Source organism: Thunnus thynnus, chromosome 12 (assembly GCF_963924715.1).
Source record: "Thunnus thynnus chromosome 12, fThuThy2.1, whole genome shotgun sequence".
Lineage (NCBI taxonomy): Eukaryota > Metazoa > Chordata > Actinopteri > Scombriformes > Scombridae > Thunnus > Thunnus thynnus.
In genome coordinates this window covers 3,673,298-3,686,395 of record NC_089528.1, presented here as the reverse complement: position 1 = coordinate 3,686,395, position 13,098 = coordinate 3,673,298, and the positions used below count along the sequence as shown (strand labels likewise).

At 38.9% G+C, this 13,098-nt stretch overlaps 2 protein-coding genes across 4 annotated transcripts in view; one reads left to right on the top strand and one right to left on the bottom strand.

The window, feature by feature from the left end:
• agla (amylo-alpha-1, 6-glucosidase, 4-alpha-glucanotransferase a) overlaps positions 1-6,670 on the top strand; it is a 30,436-nt gene extending 23,766 nt beyond the window's left edge. For 2 of the 3 annotated variants that reach the window (XM_067604835.1, XM_067604834.1), the window contains exons 26-35: positions 32-155; positions 935-1,036; positions 1,199-1,310; positions 1,469-1,604; positions 1,723-1,835; positions 2,110-2,321; positions 2,510-2,607; positions 3,515-3,602; positions 3,746-3,879; positions 4,109-6,670. In XM_067604835.1, the coding sequence (XP_067460936.1) occupies positions 32-155; positions 935-1,036; positions 1,199-1,310; positions 1,469-1,604; positions 1,723-1,835; positions 2,110-2,321; positions 2,510-2,607; positions 3,515-3,602; positions 3,746-3,879; positions 4,109-4,226 (1,237 nt within the window). In that variant the 3' untranslated portion in view covers positions 4,227-6,670. The remainder of the gene's footprint in view (positions 1-31; positions 156-934; positions 1,037-1,198; positions 1,311-1,468; positions 1,605-1,722; positions 1,836-2,109; positions 2,322-2,509; positions 2,608-3,514; positions 3,603-3,745; positions 3,880-4,108) is intronic. The other variant, XR_010930859.1, reaches the window with a different exon arrangement.
• Positions 6,671-7,324: 654 nt separating this feature from the next.
• Positions 7,325-11,112, bottom strand: si:ch73-14h1.2 (putative ferric-chelate reductase 1). The gene is made up of 6 exons (XM_067604625.1): positions 10,835-11,112; positions 8,821-8,898; positions 8,397-8,473; positions 8,188-8,285; positions 7,618-7,708; positions 7,325-7,487 (listed from the first exon to the last, which is right to left on the bottom strand). The coding sequence occupies exons 1-6, from the start codon at positions 11,037-11,039 to the stop codon at positions 7,431-7,433; spliced, it is 606 nt and encodes a 201-aa protein (XP_067460726.1). The 5' UTR covers positions 11,040-11,112; the 3' UTR covers positions 7,325-7,430.
• Positions 11,113-13,098: the final 1,986 nt, after the last annotated feature.

The window sequence follows — 13,098 nt, the reverse complement described above, 5'->3', positions numbered from 1 at the left end:
AATTAACCTTCCTGTCATATGGTCTTCATAGTAACATCATCCTGGCCTTTGCGGGGACGTTGCGTCACGGTTTGATCCCCAACCTGCTGGGTGAGGGTCTCTGTGCCAGATACAACTGTCGTGATGCTGTGTGGTGGTGGCTGCAGTGCATCCAGGTAGGAGCAAAGTGTAATATAGAAAGAAAAGTAATAGATGGAGAGATAGATACATAAGAACTTAAAGCTGCATTTGGGGGCAGCTGAACAAGCTGTAAACACAAAACTGACACATTATCACCTTATAGACGGATTTCAACTTTACAAACAATGAAGGATGCAAGCTCAGCAGGAAGATAGAAAACATGTTGCCCAAATGTCCTGATAGCTTTAAAATGGACTTTTCAGTAGTTAGAAATAAAGCAGCTTGCTGGAGACCAGTTAATTACTGTTTAGAGGTGAACTTATGTGCAACTCTCATCCTTTCATGTTGTTCTCTGCCTGCATGTGAGCATCTCACTGATGAAGTTGCTCAGAAACCCGTCTATACAGTAAAGTTTATACTGTTAATGTGTTCACAAACAGTTATTTACCTGTACATCTAGCAGATGTAGAGCATTATTAGTATTCACATTTTTGTTTAATTTTTGACTTGTATTCAAATAAAATATCTTTAAAAGATTGGATCTCTGAGAAATTTATAGTGAAAGCAACCACTTGCATGATCTAATCAGAACTCACAGGGTTGGATGATAACTGTCACACACTTCAAATATCAAAAATAATTGAATATTTGGTTTGGTTCAAAGTACCTCTTGCTTCTCCGGTATAAGATATTATAGAAATATTCATGTAATAAAAACTTATTTGTGCTTCTTTACAGTAATCGGTTTCACATCCATCATGCTTTTGTTGCTAACGCTGCTCTTAACTGTGAACTGTGATGTGCTTCTGTGCAGGACTACGCTACCCATGTTCCCCAAGGACATGAAATCCTCCGCTGCCCTGTCACACGCATGTATCCGACAGACGATTGTGAGCCCTGCAAACCCGGAGAGGTGGTATGTATCAGACACACACATATTTTTTATTTCTACTACTAAGTGTCGCCAAAGTTAGAAATGCTCAAATTCTAACACTAATTTCAGCCATACAAATATTCAAACATGATCATATCGATGTGTGTATTAACATGTATGTTGTGTGTGTGTGTGTGTGTGTAGGAGCAGCCTCTGCATGACGTAATTCAGGAGGCTCTGCAGCGCCACCTAGAGGGAATTTCCTACAGAGAGAGAAACGCTGGACCCAAGATAGACATGCACATGAGAGATGAAGGTACAGACTATACATGTAGATGGATGAGGTGGAGGTTTAGTGTGAACTGGTAAGGTAGAGGTTGACTGGTAGACTTTTAAATCATTTCACACTCTCACTTTACAAACTATCCTTCAATGCCAACTCTAGTATTTCTGAGCTCTTCTGCTTCTTTCCAGGGTTCAACGTGGCTGTTAAGGTGGATCCAGCGACGGGCTTCGTCAGCGGAGGAAACCGCTTCAACTGCGGCACCTGGATGGACAAAATGGGAGAAAGTGATAGAGCAAGGAACAAAGGCATGCCTGCTACTCCGAGGTAACACACACACACACACACACACACACAGTTATTCCAGCTGCTTTTCTTATCTGATTACTTTAACGCATCTGATTTTGATTCTACATTTGATTTCTGTGGGACCTTCTCTGTCCAGAGATGGAGCACCGGTGGAGATAGTTGGTCTCAGTAAGTCGACTGTCCGCTGGGTTGTGGAGCTCCATGCCAAAGGACTGTTCCCTTACGATGGAGCTAAAGTACACAGAGATGGTACTACACACACACTGCACACACACACACCATAAGAAATAAGTTGTTCAATGTTTAAATACAGGGAGAACCATCAAGCTGGGTTTACAGAACAACAACATTTATAAAGCTTTCAGTAACTGAGGAACAAATCTACATTATAGTAATAGAAAGTGTTGAGAAAAGCCTTGGTAGAGTAGCTCTGACTGGAGAATAGTAACCAGTATATTCAGATGTCTCCTGCACTCTGGATAACAGCAGCTATCTGTAATAAACTCTTTGCTTTGTGTTCCAGGTAAGGAAGTGTTTATCCCATACTCCCAATGGAACAATCAGCTCCAGAAGTCCTTTGAAGCAGGTTTCTGGGTGTCTGGGGAGACAAACGACCCCCATGAGAAGCACCCCGACCTTGTTCATAAAAAAGGTATCTATAAGGACAGCTATGGAGCCTCCAGCCCCTGGTGCGACTACCAGCTGAGACCCAATTTCACTATTGCCATGGTAGTGGTAAGTGGACAGACTAAGACTTGCATACAGTTGATAATAAAAATACAAATAAATGTGTAACTTTAGTGGCTAATAGGTCTTTATTGCAGAGTTGTGCCTGAGTGGTTGACACCCTCTCTCTCTCTCTGTGTGTGTGTGTGTGTGTGTGTGTGTGTGTGTGTGTGTGTGTGTGTGTGTGTGTGTGACAGGCTCCAGAGCTGTTCACAGTAGAGAGAGCCTGGAAGGCTCTGGAGGTGGCTGAGAAGAAATTACTGGGACCACTGGGAATGAAAACACTTGACCCTGAGTAATACATCTTTATATACTCTCAACAAACACACACACACACACACACACACACACACACACACACATACGCAGAGGAAACAATTGTAAAGCCCCAGATGAAGCTGAGTGAAGTGTATACTGTCAGGATAAAAGATAAAGCCTTAAACACCCTGACAAACAGTTCTCAACCTTTTTTTTTCCTGTTTGATACTGTGAACTCAAAACCTGAGCCACACATCCTGCTCCATGGTATTTTAATTGAATCTATTTCTGTTTTTGAGTCTTAGCACTTATTAGCACTTGAGACTCTTGTCTCCTCCCTCTGGCAGTGAGAGTAAAGGGGGGCTCTCAGCTGTGACTCAGCAGCAGCTCTCATGTTCATCCTGAATGACAGGCACACACAGAGAGGGCCAGTAAAAACCAATTATGTTTTGATGGCCCACCATGATTTGTCCCAGTATGCCAAATGGCCAGTACTGGCTGTAACCTACTGTTGCTGCTGTGAAACAGTGGATAAATTGTTTTGAATTCTGACTCGTTTCACCATCAGAATTTGATCCATTTGGTCCGATAATGTTTGGAAAGTCTAGAGGAGCCACATGATAAACAGCCAAACAGCCAGTGTGGGAACACCCAACATAGGGTTTAAAACTGGTGAAAGGCTTAATCAGCATTGTGTGAACTTTTTTAGCAAACGTAACAAATGTAACGGACGTTCATTTATATGTAAAAGTTCGGCACTGCAGGTTAAAAGAAATCCTCATGGAAAGTTCAGTTTCAGCAGCAGTTGAGTAGTTTCATTACTTGTAGTAGTACAGAAGTAGAAACATCAGTGGAGGTAGTTTTGTCCCTGTAACTCTCTCACACACACAGCTGCTGTTTCCATGTTTGTATCTCGATCATATTGTATAACCTGTCTGTTTTAGTGACATGGTGTACTGTGGTGTGTATGATAACGCGCTGGACAACGACAACTACAACGTGGCAAGAGGCTTCAACTACCACCAAGGACCGGTGAGTCAGACCAACCTGTTGCTGGTGATGTGTGGTACTGCAGTTCAGTAAGACTGCACTGTTATGGCTGCCAGCTATGCAATAACTATGTCTCTCTCTCTCTCTCTCTCTCTCTCTCTCTCTGTGTGTGTGTGTGTTTGTAGGAGTGGCTGTGGCCTGTAGGTTACTTTTTGCGTGCTAAACTGTACTTTGCCAAGAAGCTGGGTGAAGAAACCTACAAGAAGACAGTCACCCTGGTCAAAAATGTTCTGTCACAACATTATACTCACCTGGAGAGGTAGGACTGTTACCTTGTTATATGTCCTACATAATAAATGAACACCGTGCTCCAGCAGTTTTCTCATCTTGATTTTAAAATCACAAACAAATATGAGCTGAGGCTGCATTTTGAATATTGAGCTCCAGAGTTCAGTCTTGACTTTGGAAACAGCAATCGACAAAACAATCTCATTCATTCTAAAGTGAATTATAAACAGATATGAGATGCATTTTCTCCATCTCCTCAGGTCTCCATGGAAGGGTCTGCCAGAGCTGACCAATGAGAACGGCCAGTACTGCCCATTCAGCTGTGAGACCCAGGCCTGGTCTGTGGCTACTGTGCTGGAGGTCCTCTACGACCTCTAGATGACTTCAACGTGTCTGCCGCCCTGTCCCGCTAATGTCGTACTTCCTGTTGTAGCTGAGAGAGAAAGAAGCTGAATTCCAGAGCTGAAGAGGCAGGTAGCTCAGTCTAGACTCCCAATACACACACTGAACTCTGACATCATTTCCTGTCATCACAAAGGTTCCTGTGCTGCATTCATGTCCTGCGGGGAAAAAAAACTAAAGTGTTGAAGTGTTTGCATGATAAAACATATTTAAAGCTGACCCTCAGACTGAAAGTCCAGAGAGTAGTTTGTCTTGTCAGGCCATTTTAATACTTGTGACCATTACGTAACTGATTAGTAATAACTCAGTACTGTTGTTGGTCTCTATCATTAAACCCAGAGTTACCTAGTACTACTACTTAGAACTGTATTTATCTAGGAACCTCAAGTTTTCCCATGTGACATAAATGCAGCATTTTTCCAGGTTGAGCCATTACTTCAAACTTGTAACAACTCCTGAACTGATGCAGTGTCAGTGTTCATTTTTAAAAAGTAGAAACCATCACAGTATTTGGTTCAGAATGACAGTTCTTTCCTGTATTCTGTCCCAAATCAGATCAATTAAAACCACATTCACTTCAAAATCTGCATTCACCAGTCTGACTTTACACTGTACGTCACTTTGATCACATTTTATGCAATTCACAGAAAGATACCAGCAATTGCTGCATTTTCTCTTGCTCCTAAAACCGGTGCATTAACAAACCACAAGCTAAACTGTTACATAATCGCCACTGAGGCTTAGAACAGTGATTGTTTTCTTTAGTTTGAAGATTTACCAGCATTATTTCTAAACCAGAGCTCAGCTCAAATAACTTTTACTTCATTCAGTTAAGGAAGTGGAATTGACTAGATTTTTAAAAACATTTTGGCACGAGATAGTTGTATTCAACATCTGAAATAATAAGAACATGTATTATCTACTTTGAATGAATAGAACTGGTTTCAGCCAAGTCGTGATATATATTAAATATCATATCACTCACTGTACATTGAAGCATGTTGACCTTACAGCCAGTAGTTGAACTAAAATATGTCTTTCTTATCAAACTTAAACAACCTGCCACTGTGTGCATTAACTGCTTGAATCCTACCTCCTAACTGTCACAGCTCTGCCCTCACGTCACTCGTGTCTCAACATAAGATCAACACACACTTATGTCAACACACACTTACTTCATTTATATCTGCTGTTAAAGAAACATCGTTTTTTGCCTTTGTGACTATATAGAGATACAGCTCAACAAACTAACCAACATTTTATACAGTGGACACACGTGTAACAACATACAGGTGACATCATCAAGCCTAACTGTTGTCATAGGAAGTCTACAGTTTTGGTTCAGTTTGGAGCAGCTGTTTACTGGACACTCATGACACAACTACATGATTTTAGAATATTTTTAGTTTTGATGTGTAAAATTAATATCCTGCAAAAAACAAAAAAAAAAAGTCTTCCACGTGTTTCCCTGTTTTTCCCCACAAGCCTCATGATGTAGTTAAATGTTTCTATGGTGTGCTCTGTCATCATCGGTCAGCTGTGTAGTAACGTTCAAAAAGTTGTTTAGTGCATGAAGGTTGTTTTCCAAGTGCCATGAAGCAGAAGACTTCTAGTGCTTTGTCTTTCTAAAGCTGTTTCTTCAAACTGTGATGTAGATCTCAACCTGCTGTTGACACCACTGTCTTATAGTGAAAGTAACAGATGTGAAATATTGTGTAACTGGCTGTGAGACCAGCTAACACCAGTCACCGTGTGTATCTTAACACTGTGATGTATTGAACTTGTATCACTGCTCTGTTTGAACCTGTATTAAGTTCTCTGTCAGACATAAACCACTGACTCGATCCTTACACATCCAGTAGTTACTTTGAATTCTTGTGTCTGAAACTCAAAGACTAAAAAGCCTGATGTGATTTATATAATTGTGAAGCTGAGGTACTGTTCCTTTGTTGAAAAGTGAAATAACTGGTCTAAGACCAACAGATAATTTATGATTGACATAATGAAACATTAAAGAGCAGTTTCCTGGTATTATTCAGTGTAGCACTTTGATATTCTACTTTTGCACAATGCAGTTTACTGATGGCCAGCAGAGCCAGTTTCTCTGTGCAAAGGATGATTTAATAAAAATAATCAAGTCAAGGTTAGACGAGTATTTTAACAAATATGATGTTCATAAAGTGACATCACGTCTCTACAGTCACATAGAAGAGTGCAAAGTCTGTGAAACTGTAATGTTAGTTTTATTAAACAGTATTAAAGGGTTTAAGGGATAAATACTGGACACTTAAACAATGTAGCATCAAGCCCACCTTTCAATCAGTCTGCCTGTCATCTGTAATGTTGTTGTTCACTCTGTTTGCTTGGTGTAACTGTTGCCATAGACAGAGCAATGCTAAATAAACTGTTACATGACTAAACTGTTGGCTCCTTTCCTTCCTCTGTGTGTGTGTGTGTGTGTGTTATTAAATTTTAGGGTGAAGACTGAAGGGTGTAATTCGAGGGTGGGTTACAGTAGGGTACAGTGTTTTTAGTTTTAGTCATTCATGCTAATAGACCCACATGTGTAATAGTTCAGGTGAAGGAGGACACATGCATGTTTTAGAAGAAGCTCTAAGTTAAACTTACAGTTTTTGAAGCTGCAAATAGCTTTCAAATAATATGACAGTTACCGAGGAATCTGTTCAGTTACTCATCTGTTAGCCAGAAATCATCCAGGACAAATAAAGATCCAGACTACAATCCTTAAATGTGAGATTACAAGCTGCTTCACCATGAGATACTACAAACGTGAGAAAACACAAAACAGGACTGAAACACTGAAAATAACTGCTGTCTCTAGGTGGTCCATGATGAAGATAATGATATCCATCTATATGTAAACATCACATCTCATCATCTCTGAAAAACAATCCTCTTTGTATTGGAATAACATATTTCTATTTTTTTTTTTGTAGTATTTTGTCAAATTAAATTTAAAATAAAAAAATAAATCATTTCTGTTCAGTAAAAACCTCATAACTCCATGTCATTAAAATAAAAACAAGATTGTTGTTGGGAAATCATAACTTGTTTTAAGAAGAAACATGTAAGTTAAAAAGAGGCTCTGTGTGTGTGTGTGTGTGTGTGTGTGTGTGTGTGTGTGTGTGTGTGTGTGTGTGTGTGTGTGTGTGTGTTCCATCAATAGGCAGAAAGACTCAGCAGGTTGATGAAGAGCATCACTGATGAGGAAAAGACCTGAAAAGAGAGCGAGAAGCCTGTCAGTACAGCTCCATCTCAGATGACATGGAGCGTTGTGTGTGTGTGTGTGTGTGTGTGTGTGTGTGTGTGTGTGTGTGTGTAGTTAGTAAGGTCAGTCAGTACTCACTCCAGCTGTAGAGCTTCCACTGTTGTCCAGTCTCAGAGAGCTGCTGTTCAGCTGAACCCAGAATGCTGTATAGTCCTGCACCAGCGTGGCGCTGCCATGACAACAGCAAAACAGAAGCATATTAGGATGACCTAGTTTGATGGCTGGTTGTCAGTTGCAGTACCACTAATGGTCCCAACTGCTGACCTCATCCTCTCAGTAACCTAACAGTGACATCACAGATGTTTTTTCCGCAGGTGGTGGATCTCACATATTGTTTGTATTCAGGATTATGTCCCATCATGAGGTTGGAAATGTTTGGTTAGATTATACAGTATCATGGAGTGACTGTAAATATGAGTCTCTCCACACTGTCTATCAACCCTAAAAATGTGAGAAATATGAGAAAACCTGCACATTTTTTCAGGAACTCTTTTTACTTCAAAACATGCGACTTAAAAAAGTAAGTTTATATATGTCACCATTAGGGTTCAGGATAAGTTATGATGAGGTGATGATATAGTGTAACCTACAAGGGTCCTCTTGTGTGTATGTGAGTGTGACAGAGTGAAGAGAGAGAAAGAGAGTTACCTGAAGTAGATATCACCATAGTTACTGTTGTTAGGCGCCCTCCAGGTCAGCTGGATCTTCTTCCTCTTGACTCCTGATGCTTGACTGACAGTGGAGTTCTACACACACACACACACACACACACACACACACACACACACACACACAAGCACATTAACAGGATAATATCTGTGTAAGAGATTAAGCATTCGGGATAAATTCACACATACCTCCATGTTTTTGCAGTGTAGCACAGTAAACATGGTGCTATCAATGTTGGTGAACATTCCTACCGGCCACAGGAGTGCTAGAAACAGAAAAGAAAAGAAAGTCATTTAATCATGACAGTAGTTTCACACCTATTGACTCTCACATGAACTATCAGGCTTTTCTCCTCCTCACATACAGAATAAAAGGCTCATTGAGTGTTTTATTGCTCAGTGCAACAGTCCAGACCAAAACATGAGCACAGTGAGGGGTTTTTATAATGAAATATTCTATGTGGGAACACACTTTTCAGGTGACACAAAACCATCAAAAAGGACCTGTACAGAAAACTGGTTACCCATATGTAGTGTTTAATCATTCACAGGACATATTCTCCTCTGAATGGCAGTGCAAAGCAAAATTGAAACACTCCAACATTTTTTTTACCGTGTCCCTCCCTGCTCCTGGCCTGTAACAGGAAACCCTGGAACTCAGTGGAGCTGTTCTTCACCACCTCCACCGTCACTGTGAAGAGAGGATTAAGGAGGAGGGAGGGATTCAGATTAATACAACACAGACCGATGGCAGGAGCTGCAGGACTGGAGGTAACATGAGTAACATGGGTAACATAAGTAAAGTATGTGTCGGTGGGAAGCAAAGGCAAGAGAGAGGAGGAAGAGGAGGAAGATAGAAGTGTAATGAACTACTCCAAAAAGCCAAAAAGTCATTTGTTGGTTGACCTTTGATGGTGGAGGAGAAAGAAGCGATGCATGGGGTCTGGGAGTGAGTTTGAGGTCAAAGTAAGTTCCTCTAAACATGACCTTTAACCTCCAAACTGTTACCCAACACTACCCCTGGGATGGAGGGCGGGATCAGGGATAAATAGTATGGCGGGAAGTGAAGATTGGGGAAGTAAGAGGATGAGGAGGAGTGAAGAGAAGTGGCAGATGACATAAAAATAAAAAAAACATGAAGAGTAAGTGACCACTATGACACTGCGGTAAGCTGCTAGACTCAGTTTATAACAGGGTTCTACCAACATGGGCTTTTCATCGCCAATATCATCTGTTAATAATGAACATTTTTATAAAATCCTCCCAGCTGATGAGAATTTTATTCCTTTTTGCTTCACAGAAAATTGCATCATAAAGACTGGCTACACTGCAGATAGATGGATTTGTTTGTGAATTTTCTGAGATATAATTCTAATGGTTAAATTCTCCTGGTAATTTAGATTACTGGTATATTCTTTACCAGTTATTCTAGAATATATTTTATGTCATATATGATTGAATGAATTAATGAATTTTTATTTTCATGTATGTAGTATGGGAAAAAGTTGTTTTACACAAAAAAACCTCATATAAATGCTACCAGATGATGACCAGACATCATCCAAATACTAACACAGATGAAATTTCACATAAGTCTCAGTACTAAACTCAGTTTTGATTGAACCTTACCTTCTACATACAGTCCATCATTTAAAAATATATATAGTTGTGACGAGAGATCCAAAGAAAACAACATTTAGAAGCATGTGTCACTAAAACGCTCAGAAACTGGTAAAATAACGTTTCAACAAACACTGACTTTGATAGAAGACATAAACATGAGTTGAATCTGATTCAAATCTTTCATTAGAATCAGTTGAAGTCTTGACAACTTGACAGTAAATCTGATATTGATCAATATTACAATAAAAGCTTAATATGATGCTGTGTTGGAATGTAAATCAAGTAAATTCACTCAAGAATTGTACTTACAATTTGAGGTACTTGTACTTTATTTCTGTAGTTACATTTTATGCTATTTTGTACTTCTTCTCCACTACAAATCAAGGTTGCAAAGAAAGAAAAGATAGATAGAAGAAAGATTTAAAAAAAAGAAAAGAAAGAATAGAAAGATAATACTTTTTACTCCACTACTTTTATTTCATACCTAGAATTATGAATTACTTTTCAGATAAAGACTTGATATGTAAAACATGATCAATTAATAAAACATGACGCATTGTCCATAAATTACACTACCAAACATTTAGGACGTGGTTAAAATTAGCATGTTGACAACATTAAAATGCTGCTTACATGTTAATGCTTCACTAACAATATTCTAGTATGATAAATAATCTAAAGTGAGAACTTTCACTTACTTTAAAGTACATCTGTTGCCTTTCATTTGAGTAAAATTGACATTTATTTTAAAGTATTTTTATAGTGTGTCAGTGTTAGTCTATGTAAAAGCTCTCAATACTTCTTCCACCACTGATATGATGCCAGAACACACCAAAAGTTCCAAAAATGTTTTTATGTGCCATGTATATACACAAATACTGTGCACTGCATATAGTTAGTATAGACAGTAAACTACCAGATATAAAATACATACTGTAGCTATAATCTTAAACAACAAATGTATTAAAGGAGCCATAGTCAAACTACACAAACGTCGGATGTACCTGTAATGAGTCCACCAGGCCTGTAGGTGGCACCAGAGGTAGACAGTATGAATGGCGGGCTGCTGATGGAAGGAGTGAACGGAGGATGTACGGGCATCATGTCGCCACAAGAGGACGCCACCGAGCCGTTGGGGAAACACACACCCTCCTCCACACGCCACACACACACCACTGCCAACAGCAACATCATGGCTTTAAGAGGCATCTGGGAAAGACCAGAGACAGCAGAGGAAAAGGTTTCACATTGTGGAGGAAGCTGCTGTGCTTATATGTGTGCTAATCACTCTGAGAACAGACAGTGAAATCAGATCTTCAACACACGTAGAGAAACAATAACTTATCAATAGTACCATGAAGAACAAAGGAAGGGATATGATATCATATCCCTTCCTTTTTTTCTTTGTAAAGCAAAATAATGCAAGAATTTCCCAGGAATGTAATAACTCCCAGAAATGCACACACAGAGGCTCAGGGACATACAGCTCCATCTGGGTTTAATTGTGCAGGTGATGGTTGTCTTCCCAGTGAGTCAATAATGTGAAAAAATGCTCCACAGTTCCCAGTTTAGGTAGCTCTGGAGAACAACAGAACGGCTCCCTCAGTCTTACTCTGGATTTTGGGTTTTAAGATGTAGTAAATTTCATTTCATAGTAATTAATTCGAATAAAAATGATGAAGGGTATTATGACAATAGTTGCAATAATTGCTTTTTACTGTTTGTTGTGCTGTTGTATGTTTTTTGTCTACAGATGCAAATTAGCATCAAGCTAACTCTGGTGCAGTGCATCTTTAATGTTTCAAACTGCACACTGTCCCATTCAATAAATAAATAAATAAATAAATCAAGTTCAGTAACATTTAAACAAATGCAAGACTGGCAACAAATTAAAGGGAAGTGATTCTGAAAGTAAACTAAGCTTTACTCTAAACTGGATATAATTAAAGGGTAAGTCTGGTGGTATTCTATATTTTTCTTGTTGTCAACAAACCCATGAAAAGACCAAATCTAACAATACTGTCGGTGGCATTCAGCTACAAACTCACTGGTTGCTACTGAGGATAGAAATCTTTCAAAATAAGTCTCAAATATGAAGTTTCTTTTTCTTTATTTAAAAAAAGACTCAGTATTTCTTTTTTTCCTGCCACAGATGAATCTACATGTGATGTTCTAGTAAGTATTTCCAGCAGGTGTAGATGGGATCAAAGTCAAAACAGCACAGATGAATAAGATTGTTGATAATAAGAAAAATACAGCATATTGTCAGTATGCAATAGCAAAGCTACCACTTAGAAACAAGCAGGCAGGCTACGCTAAAGCTACAGAAATTAAGTTCCTGATGACATTAAAACTACTTCATGAAAAAACTAAGTTAAACAATTCAGCCTCACTGTGTCAAAAAGGAATGTAGGAACATATGAGTACATAAAATGTGAATATGATACAACAGCATCATTAGTACGCCCATATTTTTATAAATAAATATTACTAATAACATTACTGCCTTTGAAAACATATAATATATTTTTAGATTTCTGATTCAAAGTCTCATTTAGTAAATCCAGCGATGAAGACTTCCAACTCTAAATTATGAACGTAGGAGATTCACATCACACTGAATCCAAACTGTCGTCTGTTTTATCTTTTCAAAATAATGGACAAACGTCAGCATTGTTCATCTTCTTTTCTTCTTGTTTTTATTAAGTCTGATACTCTGCTTAATCCCATTTACTGTCTTACACTACACCTCCTCTTCTTTCCTGTCAAAGCTGACACTTTGTGTTTTGTTGCCATGTCTACCTGTTCTTTCCTCCAGCCAGAGGATGCATGTCTAGCATGCAAACTCTTCAGAGCACATTAGGTCTGTTCACAGCTCGTCTGCCTTTCATTCCTCTAGATAAATGTTAGCAAAGGATCACTTTCATATTTCTTTTTAACCTTTACTGAATTCATTCCCATAAATTGTCAGTTGTCATCATCATCACAATGTTAACACACTTAGAGTAAAAACAGGCGGAAAATTGTCATCTATCAGAAACATCTGGGAATGAATGTAATATTAGTAGAAACATTCAAGAACGGGTTCTAGATTTGTTGTTGTATTTAGATTGACTAACCTAAACTAACTCAAGCTGGATTTAATTATTTTGTGTAATCTCATAACATAAGAGGTGTTACAATCCATCTAGTCTGTTACATAGAACATGGATCACCTTGCTGATCGGTCCAGGTGGAAGTACTCACCTTCTCTTCTGTAGACACACAC

Coding starts and splice junctions, on each gene's coding strand:
- si:ch73-14h1.2 (XM_067604625.1), bottom strand. CDS start 11,039: ATGCCTCTTAAAGCCATGATGTTGCTGTTGGCAGTGGTGTGTGTGTGG. Junction 8,899..10,834: donor GCCTGGTGGACTCATTACAG/GTACATCCGACG, acceptor CTCTCTTCACAG/TGACGGTGGAGGTGGTGAAG. Junction 7,709..8,187: donor TATGGTGATATCTACTTCAG/GTAACTCTCTTT, acceptor TTGTCATGGCAG/CGCCACGCTGGTGCAGGACT.